This window comes from Thamnophis sirtalis, unplaced genomic scaffold (assembly GCF_051295495.1).
Source record: "Thamnophis sirtalis isolate CommonGarterSnake01/CBP01778 unplaced genomic scaffold, rThaSir2_p1.2 scaffold_1, whole genome shotgun sequence".
NCBI classification, from domain to species: domain Eukaryota; kingdom Metazoa; phylum Chordata; class Lepidosauria; order Squamata; family Natricidae; genus Thamnophis; species Thamnophis sirtalis.
Genome location: NW_028261381.1, coordinates 164,293,472 through 164,317,939, shown reverse-complemented (window position 1 = coordinate 164,317,939; position 24,468 = coordinate 164,293,472). Strand labels below are relative to the sequence as shown.

General features: G+C 44.5%; 1 protein-coding gene across 1 annotated transcript in view; it reads left to right on the top strand.

Annotated features, from left to right (window-relative positions):
- Positions 1-24,468, top strand: part of LOC106548641 (uncharacterized) — a 46,761-nt gene that overhangs the window by 14,437 nt on the left and 7,856 nt on the right. Inside the window, exons 4-12 of the mRNA XM_087702625.1 lie at positions 2,727-2,796; positions 5,475-5,578; positions 6,951-7,049; positions 7,904-7,975; positions 8,907-8,975; positions 10,264-10,309; positions 12,705-12,776; positions 14,956-15,040; positions 15,747-15,854. Of these exons, the coding sequence (XP_087558751.1) occupies positions 2,727-2,796; positions 5,475-5,578; positions 6,951-7,049; positions 7,904-7,975; positions 8,907-8,975; positions 10,264-10,309; positions 12,705-12,776; positions 14,956-15,040; positions 15,747-15,854 (725 nt within the window). The remainder of the gene's footprint in view (positions 1-2,726; positions 2,797-5,474; positions 5,579-6,950; positions 7,050-7,903; positions 7,976-8,906; positions 8,976-10,263; positions 10,310-12,704; positions 12,777-14,955; positions 15,041-15,746; positions 15,855-24,468) is intronic.

Here is a 24,468-nt window from a genome sequence, read left to right as displayed (position 1 = left end):
ATTTGAAACCATTGATTTTCTGAATAGTTTTTGGTGTTTATCCAAATAGCTTCTCCAGTTTCACAAAGTTGGGTAGGGGGACCCTTCTCATCTAATCTGAACAAGGCTTGTTAAGTAAGTAGGCAGACAGTCATTAAGCCTGGTTGCTCCTAAATCCTGCTCTTAGCTGGGTTGTTAAATATGATCTCCCTGGTGAACCTGTGAAATAATCTGGATCTTTCTGGGGACAGATGCAGGAGCATCCTAAAAAAAGTAGGGGGACGGGTTGTGTTCTGAGGCCTCCACATTAGTATAAATGGAATCCTTCACTCCTCTCTCAAACCATCTATCTTCCCTGACCAAAATGTGAACATGAGGGTCCTCAAAAGAGTGTCCTTTTCTGAGTTTGTTGCTCAGAAAGGTCGGCAGTTTGGAGGTTCGAATCCTTAGAGCCGCGTAATGGAGTGAGCTCCCGTTACTTATCCCAGCTTCTGCCAATCCAACAGTTCGAAAGTACATAAAAATGCAAGTAGAAAAATAGAGACCACCTTTGGTGGGAAGGAACAATGTTCCATGCGCTTTCAGCGTTGAGTCATGCCGGCCACATGACCACGGAGATGTCTTTGGACAGCGCTGGCTCTTTGGCTTTGAAATGGAAATGAGCACCGCCCCCTAGAGTCGGGAACATCTAGCACCTGTGTGCGAAGGGAACCTTTACCTTTATATGTAATTATGAGAATACCATCTTACAGAAGAACATCTCTGTCAGGGGTCCCTAACCTGTGGACCGTGAAGGATTTGCAACCAGGTGGTGGAAATGGCCGGCGAATGTGCGTGCATGCGCATTTTCACTTGGGCGAGCAGTAGGCGAGCAGGCGCGCATGCATGCTTACTTGTGCAAATGGAGCTGCAGGCACGTTCTTGCTGGCAGCTTGTGTGTAACCATCCCCTCCACCACTGGTCTGCAAAGCCGGAAACATTGGGGAACTCTGTTCTATGTGGTCACTAAGAGTGGACACCAACTTGCTGGCACATAATCAATATATCTCACATTTGAATAGTAGGAAGGTTTGGAGCAAATTCAGATTTCTTAAAATGTCAATGGAATGTTTCTGAAATATTAGGTTTATATCTTAGGAAGCCCACAGGCTGAAAATATCGCAATTCCGTGAAGTGGGTAGAGGCCAAAATGTTGGCCATTTGGGGAAACATTGAGGAGGGTCTTTGAAGGGGAAACAGCTGCCCCTTAATTCAGAGGCTCAAGGTGCCCAAATTCAAAGATTTAAGATGCCAAAATCTCTTCAAATTAGGCTATTTTTCCATTCAGGGTGTTTTGATTTTTTCTTTATCAAGCAAAATGGTTGGGTTGATTAATACTAGCAGGGTTCCCGTTGTCAAAAAGTAAGCTAAAATACTTGTGCCACTATGGAGATATCATGAGGTCTTCAGACCTTTTCCCCTCACCCCAAAATTTTGCAAGAACATTTTAGCCCCATCTGCAAGAAAGATGCCTATCGCTGCTCTCTATCTAGGCTGAAGTTAAGTATGGCATTCTCACATGAATTTCTCTGATATGGGAATTCTATAATACTGTAGGATTTCTGTGCAATACCAAACCATGGTTCAGCCTCCTTCCACAAGCCAGTTTCAGGACACTTTCTTTAATGTTTTGGTCATCTTGTCTGGGGACGCCTCTTTGGTCATTGCTCATGTTTTCTAGAATCATCTAAGTCTCACTGATCTTCCTCGTTCTTAAGGCACAGCATCTTAGAGTATGTCTATCCAGATTTGTGATTCTCGTCCACTGCCAGCCTAGGTATATTCCATTCACCAGTCAAAGATGCCCGCACACCTCCTGCCAGTCAGCTAGTCTTCAGGTCTCTGCTGCACCATACACAGAGGGAGGGCGTGTGGGAGGACCATGCATGCATGCATGGGGGTGGTGCACGTGTGGGGGGGGGGCACATACCCAAACTGGTTCTATCAGCGGCGCCACAGATGCCACCGTCTTGTTTTTTGCTTCTGCGCATGTGCAGAAGCAATTTCTTCACTACTGTGCATGCACGTGTAGTGCGCATCAAGCGCGTGTGCGCGCAAAGCCCGTCCCTGAGTAAACCAGCAGTAAAAGAAGCCGGAACCCACCCCTGGTTCCCGGAATCAATACTGATTCAAAGGTATGAAAAACAAACCAAGAAGGATTTAAGCACTTTTGCCGCAGAAAACCAAAATTGGTGAAAGATAACTTTGAACACGGAGTAGCACTGAGGTGCATACCTGAATTTAGTACACAGATCATCCTAAATTCTAAGACACTTTTGGTTTTGAGATAGTTAACAGTAGCAATGGATACATCATTGGAAGATTGAAGCATTTAGCTTTAAAAATAGCCCTGTTCAGGAATGACAGAATTGATAACGTGCCCCATGGGATTATTTTCACCCATTTTCACCCCTTTAGTGCTGCTTCAGTTTAGGAATAATTGATTAATTGGCAAGGTTTGTGAATTCTGCAGTGTGGAGGTCGTTGAAATGAATGGAAGGGACTCAGAAGTTGGTTAGCGATATTGATTAGGTGATTTGCTGAATCCAAAATATCAGCAAAAACATCGATGCTTTATCCAAACCTTCCTTTGCTATTGTTGAATTTTGCAAAGTTGACAAATGCCTTAGCAGATGGCATTTGTTTTGTTGTGGGTTTTTTTTAAAAAAGTTAAGCGCTGAAAATTACATTGTTTTTCCCCTCTCAAGCTGGTGAAACATGCCGTGAATTTCCACCGTGTCTTCAAAGATCTCTCTGAAGAGGGGGACCTCCTGGGAAGTAAGTGATTCCTGCAGGATGCCAGCCCATCTCTCTGCTTCTTAAGGCTCAGAAACATGCCAATCGGGTAGTCCTCGACGTACGGCTACAATTGGGACCAGGATTCCCAATGCTAAGCCAGGGAGTTGTTAAGGGAATCCTGTCTGGTTTTACGACCATTTTTTGCTATGCTTATTAAATGAATCACATGGCCATTAAGCGAGGGAAGTTTTGTGCAATTCCTTCATTGACTTTGCTTGTCAGATGCTGACTGAGAAGCTTGCAATGGTGATCACACGATCCCTGGATGTTGCAATAAATTCTGGTTGCCAAGTGCCCAAATTTTGGTCATGTGACTGTGAGGATGCTATGACTGCTATAAGTACAACAGTACAAATCACTTTTCTCAGTGCCATTGTCACTTTGAATGGTCACTAAACTAAGTCAAGGACTACCTGTAACTCATGATGGACTCCGAGAACTGTTTCATCCACTCTTCAGGGATCTTCATAGAATTGTGATGGAGAACTATGGCATATATGCCACAGGTGGCCTGCAGAGCCCACTCTGCGGGCACGCAAGCCGTCGCCCCATCTCAGCTCCACTGTGCAGGTGCCTGCACCTCTTGCCGCCCACCTGATTTTTGGGTCTCTGCCGTGCATGCATGTGGGGTGGGGTGCATGTGTGAGACGCGTGAGCATGCACGAGTGGGCGTGGGGCATGCACGCATGCACAGGGCCAGTTTTTGGTCCCAGGAGGCTGTAGGGAGGCCCACTAGACCCAAAATGGGGTGAGGGGAGCACGCATGCGCAGAGGGATTGCATGTGCATGCAAATGGGGGACACATGGGGGGCTGTCGTGCAAGCATTGCATTATGGGTGCGTGTGCACGGGCGCATGCACTTTTGGTACCAAACGACAAAAAGGTTAGCCATCACTATCATAGAATCTGTTAAAAAGAAGACATGGGAGGGATTTTTTTTTCTTTTTGTCAAGTCTGCATTTGCTATTTTTTATTACGCTGTTTATTATTAGTCTCATACAAACTGTCCAGTACACAAAGTTTGCTAGCAGTTGCAAAACTTACAATAGCTCACGGCACTTTCTAACAGCCAGCTTCCAAAACACTCAGATCAGATCAGCCCAGCATCTAACAAAACAGAGAGCTAACAGTCATTCTGGCTCCCTCTTAGGGCCGATTGAGGAAAACAGCAACCAATCACATTTTACAGTATGATTTAAAGAAACAAATACAACACATGATTTATATATTGCCAACCCAACCATTAGATTATATTCCTAACACTGTGGGTCTCTTTTATTTTTACATTAATCCAGATTAAATCTTTCCCTGCAACAAGGTAGTGGATACTGTTTTGTAGGCGCTAAAAAAAATCGTATAAATGGTTTTTTTTTAAAAACGCATCGCTTGAGATCTCATTATAGAACCCAGCTCTCTCATAAGTTTTCAGCCTTTTTAAAAAAACTTTTATAAGTTTTAAAAAAAAAGTTTAAAAAGAGCCGTGGTGGCACAGTGGTTAGAATGAAGTATTGCAGACTAACTCTGCCCACTCCCAGGAGTTCGATCCTGACTGGCTCAAGGTTCCTTCCGAGGTCGGTAAAATAAGGACCCAGATTGCTGGGGGGCGATAGGTTGACTCTGTAAACCGCTGAGAGAATGCTATAAACACTATGGGGAGGTATATTAGTCTAAGTGGCATGGCTAAATGCTATTGCTATATTTGCCTTTGCAAATAAATGGATCGAATGTAGTGATGTGCCAGGTGTATCCCACTGCCAATTCTCTCGTAATAGTTCTCATAGGCTTCCCACATCAGAAGTATTAGGTAAGCTCCCCGTTGGGAGAGTGAGTACCTTCAGCGAAGCGTTGTGAGAATTGTGTTGGAGAACACACAAACCAGCATACAGAGACACTGCAGTTTAAATAGGCTTTGACTTTCATGGAAATAGAGGTATCAGAGTCCATCAAAGAGTCCAAGTCATACACGGATAAGACAGTCAGTCATCAATGTCTTTCAGTTAAGGCATAATCCAAATAACATAGCCCGGTATCATATAATCAGTTCAGTACTCAAAGTTTGCTAGCAGTTGTAAAACTTACAATAACTCACGGCACTCAGATCAGATCAGCCCAGCATCTAACAAAACAGAGAGCAGTCATTCTGGCTCCCTCTTATGGCCGATTGAGGAAAACAGCAACCAATCACATTTTACAGTATGATTTAAAGAAACAGGTATAGCATTGTTACATGATTTATATATTGCCAACCCAACCGTTAGAATTATATTCCTGACAAGAACAATGGAAGGTGTCTCACTGTTCTGATGTGGGATTTTTAAAATTAATCTTTTTATTTAAATCTTACCTACCAATCCATTAGAGGAAATAGTGCCTTTCCTTCTGTTGGCTTATTGTTTGTGTCCCAAAAGTAAAACATGTTGTACATTACAGCAGATGGAAGACACAATTCATTTTAAGAAAGCAGCTAGGGAAGCGAATGGAAATTTGCGTTAGGAGTACCGGATGGGGCTTGTGCCATGGATTTTATGAGTGGAGTAGTCATCACACTGATGGAATATAATGTCCTGTTAGATCCCTCCTCAGGCCAGGGCAGCTTCTTATGTTCCTGAATTGCCCACGATCCTCATTAATCCCGAATTCCTCATCTTGTTTCACAGCATTTTCATGTTCCTGGCAACGAGAGATGCCTTATTATGGCCGCCTCTACGTCATTAGCAATCATATCTGCTTCTACTGTAGCGTGCTTCGACGGGAAGTTAAGGTAGGACTTTTGGGGCGTTAGCAGATTAACAATAGTGGTACTGATTCAAAATTTTAAGTAGTCCTTGATTTGAATTTATAACGGCACTGAAAAAAGTGACTTGCAACCAGACTTCTGTTGTGACCTAGGTTTCCTGAGAAAGCGTAAATCACACTCTTAATCCCCCAAAACCCTCTTTTATTTAAACGGCTGTGAATTATGGTCATTCACAGCCCGTAATGATTCACAAACAGTCTGTGAAGAGTACGACAGATGTCTGCTGGAGTTGCCAAAGTCTTTCAGGGCAATGTTGATAAGCACCCAACTTTATCTCCCTTGAAACGCTGTCAGAGATCTAATGGCCAATTCGTTTTGCAAGGCCAAGCATAACACAGTCAAACGGAGCTTCTCAGAGTTTGAACTGACCCGAATGAACTAATTGCTTCCTGCAAAGGCTCCCGTCCGTTTGGTCTCTTTTATGTCTTATGGGAGGGGCCAATCATCTCCAAGCCTTCCTCCCGAGTTGCTCCTTTTGTCTTAACTGTTCTTGCCATCTGGAAGCTCTGCGCATGGACGCACTGCTTACAGGCTCCCTCTCTGCCTCGCTCTGGAGGCTCCGGAGGCAGCACATCACTACCAGATGGCCTTGGCCCCCTCTCTGCCTCTGACGCAGAGCCCTCATCAGAGCCTTCCCCAGACTCCAGGACTGGCCCATGTTCCTCCCCAACCTCCTCACTGTCCGACTCTGCTGCCGGCTCCGCAGGCTGCCAGTGGACCACAACAACCTGAGCCTTACAACCATCAAAACAACCCAGGGGTGGGTTCCTGCCAGTTCTAACCTCTTCTATAGAAGAGGTTCCACAAATCTACAGTGCTGTTTAGAACCGGTTCCAGCTCCCTCCCTCCCGCCCGTCCACGCCACGCTTGCTCCGCCCACCACTCACTGATTGGCTGGCTCACCAATTGCCCTGCCTTCCTCTAAGAATCCTAAAAGTCCTTAAAGTCTTAAAGCTGTCAAGTTTGAACACCCCTGGGTTTTTTTTTTCTAAAGGGTTAGGGGTGCGAGGGTCTGGTAACTTTATAGCTTTAAGACTTGCACACTTCAATGCCAGAGTTTCTGAGCCAACATTTTGGTTGCTAAGCAAGAGCGTTGTTAAGTGAGTTCTGAATTTTGATCACATGACCACGGGGATGCTGTAAAGGTTGTAAGTGTGAAAAACTTTACAGTCCGTTTTTTTCAATATCCGTTGTAACGGTCACTATACGAATGAACATAAGTCGAGGACTGCCTGTAAACCCATTCATAGTCATTTCCCCCAATGTCTCCTCAGGAACAATGAAAAGCTGGTCTATGCCTCTGACTCTCTCTTTCCCACCATTTTTCTCCGGGCAGGTTACCATTTCCGTGCTAAATATCAGTGTCCTAAAGAAGGCCAACACAGCCTTGTTGGTACCCAACGCCATTTGCATCCGTACGACTGAAGGAGAAAAGGTAGGTGTTGTGGCCCACTAGTGGCCAGTGGAACTGGCAGCAGATTCAGACAGTGAGGAGGTTGGGGAGGAACCTGGGCCAGTCCTGGAGTCTGGGGAAGGCTCTGATGAGGGCTCTGTGTCGGAGGCAGAGAGGGGGCCAGAGCCGTATGCCAGTTATCAGCTGCCTTCAGAGTCAGACATCAGTGAGGCAGACGAACAGCTGGAGCCTGTTCCCAGTGTGTGCATGCGCAGAGTTGCTAGTCGTAGGGAACAGCTAAAGAACAGGGGTCAACTTGGGAGTAAGGTCACAGGTGGACGATGAATGGCCCCTCCCAGAGGAAATAAAAGAGGAGAGAAAGGGGAGTGGAGTTTGCAGGAGACAATTAGTTTCCTTAATTGATTCGTGACTCTCCGAGACTCCTTGCCAAATTTTGCAGATATCAGCCGGGCAGCTCTCCAAGCCAGATAAGGTCTGTGATTGTAAATCCTCCCTTGAAAGACTTTGCTGGATGTGAATGAGCAGAATTCACAGTCAATTAATAAAAGAGGTTTTTGTGGGGACCAAGACTTTGCTTCATGCTCTTGGGAAGCCTCGGTGAGAACAGTAGGAGACTCTGAATGGTAACGCTAAAGACCAGACAAACTAAGCAACAGTTGTGGGTCAGGCCTTCTTTGGAAGAGAAAATTTAGTGTTGTCTAGTCTTGGACTAAAAGTTGTTGAGACCCTGGAAATGGTTTTATCCCAGTTCGGACTATTTTCATCAGGGTCTGCTGCATAAAACAGATGGTCCCTCTCCTAAGCTAAGTGTGTTCTCTCTGACTGAATTTGCTTTGTGCTGAAATGTCCTGTTTGTCCTCTACTCTCTATTGCAGTTTCTGTTCAGCTCCATCCGGTCACGGGAGAGTGCCTACCAGCTCCTGCGCTCTGTTTGTAAACATCTCGAGGTAATTAAAAGCTCCAGACTGGAAATGTTGCTTCTTAGCTGTCCCAGATTATTTTTGTAATCCTCCCCCATCCATCCCCACCCATCTAATCTCAATAGGCCTGGGGCTGTCAAGTGTGGCTTAATTGACTTCCTGCACATCACAAGATGTTAGAATCAAAATCAGAATTACAATAGAATACAATAGAATATAGAATAACAGAGGTATTCTGTTATCAGAGTTGGAAGGAACCTTGGAGGTCTTCTAGTCCAACCCCCTGCTCAGGCAGGAAACCCTATATCATTTCAGTCAAATCCAACATCTTCTTAAAAACTTCCAAGTGTTGGACTATCCACAACTTCTGGAGGCAAGTTGTTCCACTAATTGTTCTGTCAGGAAATTTCTTAGTTCTAAATTGCTTCTCTCCTGGATTAGTTTCCACCCATTGCTTCTTGTCCTGCCCTCAGGTGCCTTGGAGAATAGTTTGATTCCCTCTTCTTTGTGGCAACCCCTGAGATATTGGAACACTGCTATCATGTCTCCCCTAGTCCTTCTTTTCATTAAGCTAGACATACCCAGTTCCTGCAACCGTTCTTCATATGTTAGAATACAATGCAATGCAATGCAATGCAATGCAATGCAATGCAATACAATACAATACAATACAATACAATACAATACAATACAATACAATACAATACAATACAATACAATACAATACAATACAATACAATACAAATAATACAAATACAGTGAGTTGGAAGGGACCTTGGAGGTCTTCTAGTCCTGCTCAGGCAGGAAACCCTATACCACTTCAGACAAATGGTTATCCAACATCATCTTTAAAACTCCCAATGTTGGAGCATTCACAACTTCTGAAGGCAAGTTGTTCTGCTGATTAATTGTTCTAACTGTCAGGAAATAATCCTCTTTCTCTTTGTGCTGCTTCCAGGACAGTAGTCAGAATAACAGTCCAACTGCACCTTCCATCAACTCAGACCACCTCCCGAAGATAACCTTGGTTTGTATGCTCAAGTCACAAATAATATAAACATCCTCTTTCAAACATTGACATTATTAGGAAATAAATGGTTAGACTCATTATACTTTGTGTAAATCAGGGATCTGGAGAATCATCGTTCTTTCAAGCGACATATTGCTCCCAACTTATTTTGAAAAGCCTTCCTGGGCTGCAAAAATCTAGGTGGCCATGGGGTGACAGCAAAGTGTTCAGAGATTTTTTTTCTGCATCTTTGCTTCCCTCTAGTTGTCTCAGTTCTTGCAGCCCATATTTGATATAACCCCGCAATCAAACTGGCTCATTTATAGTACAGGTTTACCACTGTAATGGAGCCTGCCCATTAAGGCTATAAATCGTGATGGTCGTAAAATGTGACTGACTTGATTTTATGACCTTGTTTGTAGCAGTCCTTAAATAAATGCTTAAATAAGGTAAAGAATATGTTAGTAACAAGATCTCAACTTTTTACTTTTTTATAATAATGTAAACTAGCAGTTTCTATAACATCAAAGCTATTCTAACCAAGAAAACCCAAAGTCGAAAGTTTTATTTTTTTCCCACCACAAGCACAAAGTCCAAAAATGGTTTCCGAGTAGAAAGAAAATTTGTTGTGCTCTTTTCTTTAAATCAAAGCAGTCAATTTGACCATCTCCGCTAACTTTATTAGGTTATAAATACCCCTAAGAAGCTGAAGAAGCTTCTTGGCTTGAGAAGCAAAACGTCCTCAAAGAAAAACCAGAAAGTCCAGTTGCCTCTTGAAAAAGCACCTTTGGGAAACCCCCAAGGAAGTTCATTTTAACCTTGAATGGTTGCTAAGTGGCCCATCGTAAACTGAGGATTAGCTATATTCCTAGTACAGGGTTCACCGACAAATGCGCGCTCGACAAAAGCGTGACGACGAAACCGCAGCGAAAAAACCGCTAGTTCTAAATCACGCCGATGAATGAGCGCAGAAGCGCGCCGACAACAGCGTGCCGACAAAAGCACGCCTTCAACGAACAACTAATAACCGCGAGTTCTAAACCTAACCCTAAACATAACCCTAAACCTAACCTTAAACCTAACCCTTACCTTAACTTAAATCGCGCTTCTGTCAGCGCGCTGTTGTCGGCGCGTTGATGATGTTGCGGTTTTCTTGCCGTGGTTTCATCGCCGCGCTTTTGTCATGCGCGCATTTGTCGGGTCACGCTAGTACAGTCCAATCTTTAAGCGAAAAGCTGCTGAATTATTCTGAACACTCTAAAAAAAAGTCTTGCCCCAACCAATCCTTGTTCTTCTTTCTTTGTAGAACTCTAAGGAATCAGAGGCAAATGATACCTTTCCAGAAAAAACGGGTGAGATTGGAGTTTTTTATTTTTTGCCATGTTTTGAGAACGAATAAATATATGGAAAGGAATAGCAAAATGCTTCCATCTAAAGGCCAGGTCACCTTTCAAAGCTCATCTGAGTAGTTCACTCAACAGGTCACCCCATCTCCGTTGCAACTAAGTCCGTCCACTTTACTACTGGTTGTCCTCTAATTCTTTTTCTTTCCACCTTTCCCCCCATTATCGCCTCCTGGGAGTTCATATTATGCTAAAAGATCTACAGTAGGTCTTAGCGTAATGTGTCCAAAATATGATATTTGAATTTGGTCCTGTGTCCCTTGGACAAGAACTCTGGATTGATTTTCTCTGCTCTATACGTCATTGTCCGTCTGTTCGTCGTCGTGCCCCCCAGCCCTGTTATCCATAGTAAGTAATAAGTAATAAGTAATAAGAGCCGAGGTGGCGCGGTGGTTAAATGCAGCACTGCAGGCTACTTCAGCTGACTGCTAGATCAGCAGTTCAGCGGTTCAAATCTCACCGGCTCAGGGTTGACTCAGCCTTCCATCCTTCCGAGGTGGGTAAAATGAGGACCCAGATTGTTGTTGGGGGCAATATGCTGACTCTCTGTAAACCGCTTAGAGAGGGCTGAAAGCCCTATGAAGCGGTATATAAGTCTACTGCTATTGCTATTGCTATAGTATGCTCAGGAGCCTTCTTCAATACTAAAGTTCAGTCCTTTCAGCACTTCCAAGAAGGTTCCACACCCATTTGCACTACTCAGGTGACGCTGAGGTCACAGATAAACCTCCAAGTGGCCTCAGTGATTCTCAGAAAGAATGCTAACGACCAGATGGCTGCAAGGAATAACAATCCTTTCATCCGTCACCCTTCAGGCAGAACTGAAGAAGCTTCTTGGATGAGAAGCAAAGCACCTTCAAGGAAAGTCCAGCTGCCTTTTGAAAAAGCACCTTTGGGATAACCATGACCTGGATGACTGAGAATCGCCATAGACACTAAAGTTCAATGCTGTTTCTAGTCTGCTCCTTCAGAGTCCCAACTTTTGCTTCCCAAGATTACCACAGGGAAAACTGCATAATTCTGATCTTTGTAGACATATCATAGCGTTTGAATGATTTTGATTGATTGATTGATTGATTGATTACATTTATATGCTGCCCTTTTCCCCGAAGGGGACTCAGGGCGGCTCACAATTCTATCAGGGAAGGAGGTACAGACAGGGGGATAAAAAAGACGAGACATAACAATACAAAATTTAAAAAGACACAACAACCATACCATTCGAGAAGGGGGGCAAAAACTCTTTAGCCCCAGGCCTGTCGGAACAGCCAGGTTTTAAGGGCTTTGCGGAAGGCCTGGAGGGTGGTGAGGGTTCGAATCTCCATGGGGAGCTCGTTCCAGAGGGTCGGAGCAGCCACAGAGAAGGCTCTCCTCCGGGTAGTCGCCAGTCGGCATTGGCCGGCGGATGGAATTTGGAGGAGGCCTAATCTGTGGGATCTGATCGGTCTATTGGAGGTAATTGGCAGCAGGCGGTCTCTCAAGTACCCAGGTCCAATATCATGAAGGGCTTTTAATTTTGACAGATTAACAGAGTTGGAAGGGACCCTATAGGTCATCTAGTCCAACCCTCCACTCAAGCAGGAGACCCTACACCATTTCTGACAAATGGCAATCCAATCTCTCCTTGAAAGTCTCAAGTGATGACGCCCCCCACAACCTCCGAAGGCAACTTCTGTTCCATTGGTTGATTGTTCTCACTGTCAGAAAATTTCTCCTTATTTCTAGGTTGAATCTCTCCTTGTTCAGCTTCCATCCATTATTCCTTGTCTGGCCTTCAGGTGCTTTGGAAAATAGCTTGACCCCCTTCCTCTCTGTGGCAGCCCCTCAAATACTGGAAAACTGCTATCATGTCTACCCTAGCCCTTCTCTTCACTAGACTAGCCATGCCCAGTTCCTGCAACCGTTCATCGTATGTTTTAGCCTCCAGTCCCCTAATCATCCTGGTTGCTCTTCTCTGCACTTTTTCCAGAGTCTCAACATCTTTTTTATAGTGTGTTGACCAAAACTGGATGCAGTACTCTAGGTGTGGTCTTACTAAGGCCATATAGAGTGGTATTAGTACTTCAATTGATCTTGATTGTATCCTTCTGTTAATGCAATTTAGAATTGCATTGTCTTTGGCTGCTGCAGCACACTATTGGCTCATATTTAGCTGGTTGTCCATGAAGACTTTTCCAAGCCCTTCATGACCACACTATCAAATCTAGTCTGCGGCAAATTTCTTGAGCGTTGGTTCCTTAACCGCTGATCAGGGATTCTAAAAAACACAAACTGCCCACCGCTTTCATTGCCAATTCTCAGGGTGTGTGCTAACTAGGACATGGGCTTGTTTCTTATTTAATAGACGTGGCAGACAGGATCCAGATACCTTATGAAGCATCTTGCGAGCAGCAACAGCCGGTGACAAAACAGCAAAGTAAGTAACCGATCCTTTCAGTTTTGAGATTTGTGGGTTTGGCAAAACTGGTCTGGATTTCTCAGTACGGTGGACAATATTTGAGAAGGAGGGAGAATGTTCCTTTAAAAGAAAAATCTGCCTTCAAGAGCTGCACAGGGTATAGTCATGGCTAAATGATAGGGGTGGACTAAATTGGGGGCAAAGGCCAAAGAAATTTACTAGAAGAAATTCTAGTAAATCAGGTTGCATGGAACTAATAAAGATGGAAGATGCCAATTTTAGATTGTATTTTAAAACAAAAACATTGGCCCACCGAAAATTCAGTGGGTTTGCTATAGAATCTCAGCTACATATGCTTGGGAGATGCAGTGCTATAAAAGATGGATCTCGGCTGCCATCAAGTGAACAAGTTTCTCCCAATTGAACAATAACAACCAAGGGTAGAAAAATACCGACTGCTTTTAGATCACCGTAGTAATAGCAGAAGATCTGCAAATTAGACTAATTCTGTAGATACAGGTAATCCTTGATGTCAACTCGCAAAGCATCCCTGGCCTGCTCGTGAGTTGCCATAGAAAAGGGGGGGGATGGGAAACCGATGAAATGGCATGGCAACAACAGACAGATCCACATTCCAGATGTACAGTATCTGTCTCAAGGCTGTATCCCAGGGTTACTTACAGCGGTGGGAGGGGAGTGGTCTCTACAACCCGAGAAATTGTCCTCTTGGTGAATGTGATTGATGACACACCCGTGGGTGGGAGTGGGGAAACTGGGTCATGATTGGGGTTGTAAATTATGTGGGGTCAGAGCTGGCTTCACTTGGGTACATGCCGACATGAAGCTCCTAATAAATGACTGGATTTCTTTTGAAGCTTGGCTTGAGGCTCATGATTTAATTAGGGCATTCCTCGGATTCCTGATACTTGACTTATGACCAGAATTGAGCCCAGAATTTCTGTTGCTAAGCAAGGTGGTGGTTAAATGATCCACGCTTGATTTTACAACCTTTTTGATACAGTTAAGCGAATCAGTGCAATTGTTAAGTGAATCATGAGATCACTAAGGGAATCTGGCTTCTCTTGTTGACATTGTTTGTCAGAGCTGGCTGGGAAGGTTAGGGTTAATAGTAATGATCACAGGGCCCAGGAGGCTGCAACCCTTGTAAATACATGCTGGTTGCCAAGCACGCAAATTTTTTTAAAAAGTTTTTTTTTTATATTCTTTTTATTTTTTATAAATGTGTCAAATCAATGCATGGGTGTCATCTATTCTAATACAAATAAAACTAACAAAGTTAATCATAAGTATTACATTCAATCAACCTATGTATTTCTAATAATAATACATGTTTATATTAAGTTGCAGTCTATCATTGTTCAGTTGTATCACATTTTCTCTTATTATTACTTTCATTTTATTATACAAAAATGTATACACTAAAATTCCCCCTTCTCTTATTTCTATCACTTATTCCAGCTTTAAATCATGCCGCCCCTTTATTAAAAGACTTTCCCTTTGCTTCCTATCTAACTTCTAATCATGTCACCTGCCTTTAAAAAAAGCGATAAGCAAAGAGAGAAAAGGAGAAGCAAATCAGAATAACAAAAAAGAGAATTCATTCATTGTCTCTTGCCCACTCCAATACTTTAAATTGCTATGCTTTAAGAGAAAGAGAGGGAAAGGGAGAAGCAAATCAAAACAACAGGAAAAGAAAAAAAAATCTATCCATCATCTCTTGCCCGCTTCAATACTTTAGTTGCCATGATTTTTTTTTTTTACTTGCCTTCCAAATTCCTCTCTTAAATCTTTATCTCTGTCTATGTCTACTTCTTGGATGGTCAATCCAGGTAAGCACACAAATTTTGATCACACCACCATGGGAACATGGCCGTGGTTGTAAATGCAAGGACTGGTCATATGTCCCTTTTTTCAGAGCCGTTGTAACTTTGAACAAGGGTAAAAAAAAAGATTATTCATTGAGGACTACCTGTATGCCTTGGTAAATTAATTCATCTTGCAGTATTTAGCTCTGTTCCTTGAGACGCTGTTTGCAACCCATTTGCTGGGTGTTGTTGTCTCCCAAAACTAAGTGAAATTTCCCAATCCTCCTAATCATCCTATTGCATAGCAAAGAAGGATCTGGTTATCTTTGTCACCATCTTGTAATGAACTGTGATGAACTTTCCTTTGGCAGAGGCAGGGCAGACGCCGAAGTCGGTAGCCACCCAGAGGACTCCACTGTGCCGTTTCAACACAATTATAATCATCTACCTCTTTTTGTGAGTGAACTTTCAAACCCTGCTGCTTGAGGGGGCGGTCGAGGCCATCTAGCCCAACCATCTTCTTGGTGCAGAAATCTAAATGTTCAGATAGAAAACTGCCTAACCTCTTTGTGAACATCCAGCAAAGAAAAGCTCCCCGCCTTACGGCTTAATTGGTTGAACTGTTGAAGTGTTATTCAACTAGGAAGCACTTTGTAATATTTAGCTGGAATCTGTTTCCAGCATAACTGGAATACCTCGAGCAATTTCAACCAAACTTGGTACACAGATGGAAACTTGGTACACTCTGGAAACAAATACTGTGGGAGTAAGACACCCCTAACACCCCTCGGGCAGAGGGGTGTTCTGTTAAGATATAGCCTGTTGTGCCTTAAATGGCTTCTACTGTACTGCTGTAAATGGTTTCACAGTACTCCACAAGGGGGCTCCCTCTGGTAAGGGGAAAATCCAACATTAGAAATTACATTTGGTCTGTAGATTTCCCCCCTATAAATAAATATCTGGGGATCACCGAGTTATCGGCTAGTAGAAGACTAAAAACCAATTTGCTCTCGTCACTATTATTCAAGATATTTTAGAGTCTGGATCTTGTATGTCTTTAGTACTACACTACAGCTTTCAAGACTGAGTTAGGAATAATCTCAGATGTTACTTCTTTTCCCAATGCTGACTTTTAAACAAGCTTTATCTGCATTTCCCGTAGGGTCGTTCTCCTACTTTGTTCTTCGGGCTACATTGGTCTGCGTATCATCCAACTGGAAGAACAGTTGATTTCCATGGGGGCTTGGCCTGAATTGGACCTTCAGCATCAGTGAGTGTTTTGTTTCTTAATTTGTACAGCGTTAGACAATGTTATATACAGCAGCAGTTCCCCAACTTCCTGGCTCCACGGACCGGCAGCCTAAGTGATGGCGGCAGAATCAGAATAGAGCTGGAAGGGATCTTGGAGATCTTCTAGACCAGTCCCAGAATATCTGAAGACAAGCTGTTCCATTGGTTAATTGTCCTCATGTTGGGAAGTTTCTCCTCAATTCCAAGTTGTTTCTCTCCTTGATTAGTTTCTATCCATTATTTCTTGTCCTGCCCCCCCCCCATCCCCAATTTGTAATTGCTCCTTTGGAAGTGTGCCATCCAGAACTGGGAATAGTCCAAGAAGTATGACCTGACCAAGGCACAATAGAGTGGGATTGTTTCTAGCTATGGCAAATCTAGACAGCATACTAAAAAGCAGAGACATCACCCTGCCAACAAAAGTGTTTATAGTCAAGGCTATGGTTTTCCCAGTTGCAATGTATGGTTGTGAAGGTTGGACTATAAGAAAGGTTGAATGCCAAAGAATTGAGGCCTTTGAACTATGGTGCTGGAGAAGACTCCTGCAAGTCCCTTGGACTGCAAGGGATTCAAACCGATCAGTCCTAGAGGAGATCAACCCTGGATGCTCTTTAGAAGGCCAGATCCTGAAGAGGAAACTCAAATACTTTGGCCACCTCATGAGAAGGAAGGACTCACTGGAGAAGAGCCTAATGCTGGGAAAGATGGAGGGCAAAAGAAGAAGGGGACGACAGAGAATGAGGTGGCTGGATGGACTCACTGAAGCAGCAGGCGTGAGCTTAAAAGGACTCCAGAGGAAGGTAGAGGACAGGAAGTCCTGGAGGAACATTGTCCATGAGATCGCGATGGGTCGGACACGACTTTGCAACTAACAACAAATGATCTGGATTCATTGCTCCCAAAATAGCACTTGCCCTTTTAGCAGCTGCATCACGCTGAGGGCTTATATTCAGTGTCAGGGATCCAAGTAACAGACCCAAAGCAATCCAAACTCTGAGGCCAGGGTTTCCTCAAAGTATGAATTTATTAAGAATGTGATATTGGCACAGCTGGTGAAACCCCAACTCTGAAGGACCCGGAGTTTCCCCCACCCAAATCAAAACCGCAAGTTCTTGCCCCCCCAGGTCACAAGTTTGTGATCTGTTGGGACACCAAGATCCTTTTCATGTGTATTTTGTATGATCAAGTCTCTGTTATTGGATAGTTGAACAGAATAACAGAGTGGGAAGGGACCTTGGAGGCCTTCTAATCCAACCCCTGCTCAAGCAGGAGACCCTGTACCATTTCAGACATAAGGCTGTCCAATCTCTTTAAAAACTCCAGCGATGGAGCTCCCACAACTTCTGGAGGCAAGTTGTCCAACTGGTTAATAGTTCTCGCTGTTCTCCTTAGATCTTCTTAGATCTAGGTTGCTTCTCTCCTTGATTAGGAAATGTCTCCTTAGATCTAGGTTGCTTCCCTCCTTGATTAGTTTACTTGACCTTTTGATTATATTACTTGACCTTTTTCCTTTTAGAATAAAATAGAATAGAATTCTTTATTGGTCAAATGTGATTGGACACACCAGGGGTTTGTCTCCGGTGCATAAGTTCTCACTGTACATACAAGCAACTAGTTACAAATCATGGCCACACTTATAAATACATCTACCATAAATCGTAAGACACAACTTTCCAACATTTCTCCCAATGAAATTTCACCCTGTTTGCTTTGTCCCATGGTTCAATCCCGCTGAGATGTTTCTGAACCTTCTAAAATGGCATCCACTCCTGGTTTTGTGTCATCTCTAAATAGTCATCCTCTTAGTCCCTTTATTCAGATCGTTAGCAAATATGTTGGAAGTTAAGACAGACTCCTGTGGCATCTTTCTTGACTGGTTTCCAATCTGATGTGGAAGCATTTGTACTGACTCTCTGGGTGTGGTCATTAGCCAGTTATGAATCAGTAGCAGCCTCTAGCCTATATTTTACCATTTTATTCATCAAAGCATCATGAGACACTTGGTGAAATGCTTTGCTGAAATCAAAGTATACTGTGCCCATAGCATTCTCCCTATTAAGCTAATACTATTTCATAATGGGAGTTAAGATTAATCTGGCATAACTTGTTTGTGACAAACCTTGTTAATTGCTGAGCTCCTTTACAAATGTTCACAAATACACTCGTCTAGTGTAGATGTCCAATCTACTGGTTTATAATTTCCCAAATCGTCTCTAGTTTGAAGCCAGGAATAACGTTTGTGCTCCTCCAGTAGATTTATCAGAATTTACAGCTGGCAGATTAGTGATTACCTTCAACAGATTGTCATGCCCCCCTTGGAGCCCCCCCTCCCTGCCCTCCTTGGAGCCTGAATCTGCAGAGGGACGGCGTCGGAAGAATATGGGGAGAAGCAGGACAAGGCAGCCTAGGCGGCCCTCAGGGTTGGGGCAGCTTGTTAGCAGGGAGGAATGAGGGCAGGGAGGATGACTGAGAGAGGGCAAGCAGTGGAAATGCGGAGCAACGGAGCTTAGGTGATGAGCAAGGACCGCTCCTTCCTGATTCCCCAGCACGGAGAGTGGAGAGAATGCAGGAACAGCACAGGCCAACCCAACGACTTGGTAGGAGACCGCCCAACTCCTCTTCACAAGGCACACCTGGGGACTGAGATTTAAGGAGATGCTGTGGGGAGGGGCGTTTATCGGGAACAACGCTGAATTAGTGGAGTTTTGCGTGCCGTTGCAGACGGCTGGCGTTTTCAGGGTTACTTGCCTGCTTCCTCACTTCGTGGACTCATTGCTTTTTAGACTCAGTACCTTGTTCCTCGCTTTGTGGATTCATTTCCCTGTTCCTTTGCTTTGCTGGACTGCTCGCAGCCAGAGGTTGCTGTGTGTGGGTGTGAGTGTGCTTTGCTCTGGGACTTGCCATGAACATGGGAGCATTTGGGGGAAAGTTGGAACATTAAAGGGGAGTTAGAACTCTCAGCTGGTTGTGTGGCCTTTGTGCCTTATTGCACAGATCCTTCAATACCCACCTGTTGTGGCCCAGCAGGAGCTGTTGGAGCTGCCGATAGTCTCCAATAGCGAGGACCCCTATGAGTCGGCTAAGGAAGATGTGGAGGACCCTGGGCAGGGTTCCAACTCAGAGCAGGGACCAGAGAGGCTGGTTGGCCACCAGGAGGTGCCTGAGGCATAGAGCAGTGGGGAAGATCAAAGGGAGTTTGTCCCTGATGCCAGGCAACGTAGGGCGGAGAAACGGAGGCAGCAGTTATGGAGACAGACTCATAAGAGATAATCAAGCCCAGGTGGTTGTGGCTTGGCCCCTCGCAAGAGAGTATATAAGAAGAGACTCTGGGAGGAGTCCTTTTGCAGGACACAACCGTTCGTAATAATCTGGAGAACTCCTTGTCTGGTCTGCCTTGTGTTCCCGTGTCTGTTGGAGTCTAGGTTGCTTCCAACTTCTTGCCAGTGAGTCGTGTTTGGGCTTTCAGCCAACAGGATTATAAGTGCTGTGAATAAAGAGTGGCAAACAGCTAAGCCTGTGTCTGCGTTCATTACCGGACGGGGTGGGGGAGAACACCCGCCTAGATAATGTTTGTTTATATACTGGATGATTCTGAGTTACTGAACTTGTGTATGCAGGTTGTCCTTGATTTACAGCCACTATTGAGCCCAACATTTCTGTTGCTAAACAAGGTGGTTGTTAAGTGAATTTTGTCTCATTTTACAACCATTTTTGCCACAGTTGTTCAGTGAATCCCTGCAGTTAAGTTAGTAACATGGTGACTCTACTTTCCCCATTGACTTCGTTCGTCAGAAGATCGCAAAAGGTAATCACGTGACCAGGGATGCTGCAACCATCATAAAAAAAATGCCAGTTGCCAAGTATTTGAATTTTAATCACATGACCACGGGAGATGCTGCAAAAGTTCTAAGTGTAAAAAACAATCCTTGGTCCCTTTGTAAAACTTGTAATTTCAAACAATCCCTCAACCAATGGTTGAGGGACGCAGTGGCTCAGTGGTTAAAAATCTGAGCTTGTCGATCAGAAAGGTCGGCAGTTCAGCGGTTCAAATCCCTAGCTCCACATAAAACCGTGAGCTCCCGTTACTTGCCCCAGCTTCTGCCAACCTAGCAGTTCAAAAGCATGTAAAAATGCAAGTAGAAAAAATGGGACCGTCTTTGGTGGGAAGGTAACAGCGTTCCGTGCACCTTCGATATTTAGTCATGCCAGCCATATGACCAGGGAGACATTTTCGGACAGCGCTGGCTCTTCAGCTTTGAGCCAGCCGCCTAGAGTCGGGGACGACTAGCACACATGTGCGAGGGGAACCTTCCCCTTAAACCAATGGTTATAATTCGAGGACTACCTGTATTGTCTATGATCCCAGACGCTGTTCTGAAATAGCTCTTTGTATTAAGAGAAAGACCTTGCTACTGCTTGCTGTCCATTCCTTTAATTGTTGAATGGTTTCCTCAAGGAAAATGTTCTTATTTCCTTGAAGGAAGAAATTAATTAATTCTTCCTTTAAAGCAGTGGTTCCCAAACTTGGCAACTTTAAGACTTGTGGACTTCAACTCCCAGAATTCTCTGCTGGCTGGAGAATTCTGGGAGTTGAAGTCCACAAGTCTTAAAGTTGCCAAGTTTGGGAACCACTGCTTTAAAGAAATCAGATGACCATGAGTTTTGTGGGCGGTAACACCTTCTCTTAGCCACCTTCAACATAGTTTCCATCACCTTCAGCTAGCTCTCGTTATATAACTATTGGCAGAGAGGCATCTTCTCTGATTTGTGTGACAAGGAGAGATTAAGATAGCCAGGAATGAAGACAGGCTCCATATTGCATAAACTTGGCACAGGAGAGCAAAACCATCCTCTCTCGTTTCGAAATGTGCCTCTCTCTAGCCACCTCCATCTGTCCCCTAAGTACAATCTTTATCCTTAAGCCATCCCTATAGCTAAAGTTTCTTCTCCAGGGGGTTCCTACTCCAATTCCTCCTTCAAATTTGAGACAATTACAGGCAATCCCCAATTTAAAATCATTTGTTTAGCAACCATTCAAAGTTACAACTTTTTTTACACTGAAAGAAAAATTAGTTATGACCGGTCCTTGCACTTATGACCATGGCAGCATCCCCAGGATCGTGTGATTAAATTTCAGGCGAAAGATTTGTACGATCTGAAGAGAAACCAGAATATAATTTGAGACACTTGGCAACCAGCCTGCATTTACCACAGCTGGCAGCATCCTGGGGTCATCCAGTCACCATTGGTGACCCTCCAGCTGGCTTCTAACAAGCAAAGTCAGTGGAGGAATTTTACAGATTTGGTTATCGATAGCCAGATTCTGTCTGGGTTCCAAGTAACACCCCCAACGAAAGAAGACTCCGAGGCTTGAAATTCCTCAAAGTTCCATTTTATTAGAGATGTCACATTGGCACATCTGGGAAAACCCAAATCTGAAAGCTTCCAGGTTTTCCCCACCCAAATGAAAGTCCGAGCCCCTGCCCCAGCACCCTCTTGTCCATCACATGGTCCAATCAAACACCGTCCCAACTGGAGATGCCTCAGTCATACCACTCCAGGTGCAGGGCAAGACGTCCTTGACTCTCTGAGAAAGGAATGTTATTTTGACTATATATCTCCTGTTGTGGCCCGGCAGGAGCCGTTGGAGCTGCCGCCAGACTCTGACAGCGAGGGGTCTTATGAGTCGGCCTTGGATAAGGTGGAGGACCCTGGACAAGGTGTCGACTCCGAGCAGGGCGAGGAGAGACTGGTTGGCCACCAGGTGGCGGCAGAGCATTGGATCAAAGGGAATGTTCAGGAAAACATTTGGGAGTTGTTTCAGGATGCAGGCAGCCAAAAGGCTACTCGATGGAAAGAACAACGGAGTAACTATAGGAGGTGATTACGAGCAGCTGATGCTGATTAAGATCCTCTCCTGATTATAAAAGAGACTGTTTGTGCCACGCCCTGGTTGCAGGAGTCAATGTTCTCGTTCACGTTCATGATTCAGAGAAACCAACTTGGAGAAGTGGTTTGCTGTGAGAGTTTGTTTTTGCATTTGCTGCCTAACTTGCTGCCAGAATGCTTATCTCTGTTTATTTTGGGCTTGCAGCCAACAAGAACTGATTAAAACATTCTTTCGTACCTCTGTTTTGGCTTTTGTTCCTGAACGGAGAAAGGGGGGGTGTCAGAACAATCTCCCCTACTCCATATGATCCTCTCCCATTTCCCCACAGCAGTAAATCTGGCAGGCCTGCAGGCCCAATGCAAAAGATGGCTTCCAGGCCTGATAGATTCACTTAGCAGTTGCAGTTATTCAATGAACAACCATGAACCAAAAAGGCTAGAAAATCAGGAGCGACTCACTTAACAACCTTCTTGCTTAGCAATGGAAACTCTTATCTCAATTGCGGTTGTAAGGGGCCTAAGACAACTGGCCCTACCCAACTGGCCACGGACCAACTCACCACGGCCAAGATGCCACAGAACAACACACCATGGGACAATTCAATGCTGTATTAATAGTTTCATTCAAGTACTTTTATTATTGGCGATGTCGTTTTCATCAAAATTAGTGTAACTTTTATTTCTGGATTGACATTCTTATTTTATTGATGGTTATGGTTCCGTCAAAATGTAACTTAGCTTTTGCATTTGTTGAATCCCCCCATGGCGAGTTGGCCACAGCACGTTGGCCACAGCAAATTGTCCTATTCCGGCTGTAAGTCAAGGATTACTTGCATACATAGAAATAAGTCCCATTGAAGCCCACAACTCTTTCCCAGTGCTGAACGTAGTTGTAATCCTAAACTTCAACTCTTGACATTCCTCAGCACTCAAGATGCCAGTTTAACTTCTTGGAAACTGGTTTTTAACAACATCTAGAGGGCCACATAGAGATGGGTCTGCACTCCAATACTTAGCAACCACAAGTGGTATTCAGCAGGTTCTGACCAGTTCTGGAGAACTGGTAGTGGAAATTTTGAGCAGTTCGGAGAAGCGGTAAATACCACCTCTGACTGGGTCCGCCCCCATCTATTCTCTGCCTCCCGAGTCCCAGCTGATTGGGAGGAAATTGGGATTTTGCAGTAACCTTTCCCTGCCACGCCTACCAAGCCACGCCCACAGAACCGGTAGTAAAAAAATTGAATCGCACTACTGTTAGCAACGCTATTCTAGCAGAAGCAGAGAGTCAATATATTATAAAGTTAATTCTGTCAAAAAAGGGCATCGGATGTATCCCATAAGGGAGTGGGTGAGGTTCAAAAAAGTCAAAATGGCAGCTGTGAGTGCCTGACTGATGCCCCTTCCTTTTGTATGATCTATGGAAAAAGGAAGGGGGCTTTGATTGTGTAGTTGTGGTGGCTATCTTGACTTTTTTTATCCTCCTCCCTCTTGGATGCCTGCGAAGTATACAATCAATCAATCAATGCAATCAAGGACCAGACTACAAAAAATGTCACATACATTTAAGTGTTTCTTAAATGAAGTGACATTAATTGATGAATTAATTAGTGGGAAATCCACTTCCCATGGATTTAATAACGTTTCTGTGCTTTAAATCAGCCTAAACTTTGAGAGCAGTTCGGGTGTGTCGTGTATGTGTGTGGCAGGATTATGTGGCTGCAGTTTTTGCAACTGGTTTAAGGAGTTTATACCCAAATGACAGCAAATGTTTAGGAGAATATTTATCGGCCGGCCTCCCTAGATAAACCAAGCCATGAAATCAACTCCACAGGATGGATAAACCTACCTTTATTGAATAGCGCTATAAAAATAACAACAGCATCTTGAAAGTCTGATGATGCTGTATCCGTTCCTCTTATAGTTCAGTGAATTAGGGTGTTGTTTGTCTGAGCTGCTTCTGAACATTATAAAAGGCCTTAGGCCCCTTTTGTCTAGGCCAAAGGTGTCAAGTTGGATTTCATCGAGGGCCGGATCAGCATTGTAGTTCTCCTCCACAGGCTGGGGGATGGAGGGGGCAGGGAGCAGGTAGGAGGTGAGACGGACGCCTCCTGCAGCATTTTGCCGTCAAAAACGGGGCGGGGGGCACAGCTCTTCGTTTTCAGCCTCCCCAGCCTCCAGCAGCACTCTGCCAGACAAAAACGGGCTGCGCGGAGGAGACAAAATACTTCTCATCCAATTTGAAACCTTATGTCTGTGGTGGCGAGCCTATAGCACGGATGCCACAGGTGGCACATGGAGCCCTCTCTGCGGGCACGCGAGCCATCGCCCCAGCTCAGCTCCACTGCACATGAATGTGTGCCATCCGCCAGCCAGCTGATTTTCTGGCCTCCACCGCTTATGTGGGAGATGTGTGTGTATACGTAGGGGGCAAGGGAGGTCACACACGCATGCGGGGGTCGCATACACATGTGTGGGGAGTGTCCCCCCGCCCTGTTTTTGGTCCCAGGAGGCTTCGGGGAGGTCTGCTGGACCCAAAACAGGCCACGGGGGTGTGGCGCTCCCCCCATGCCCCATTTTTGGTCTCAGGAAGCTTCAAGGAGGGCCGAGGTGGCGCAGTGGTTAAATGCAGCACTGCAGGCTACTTCAGCTGACTGCAGCTCTGCAGTTCGGCTGTTCAAATCTCACCGGTTCAGGGTTGACTCAGC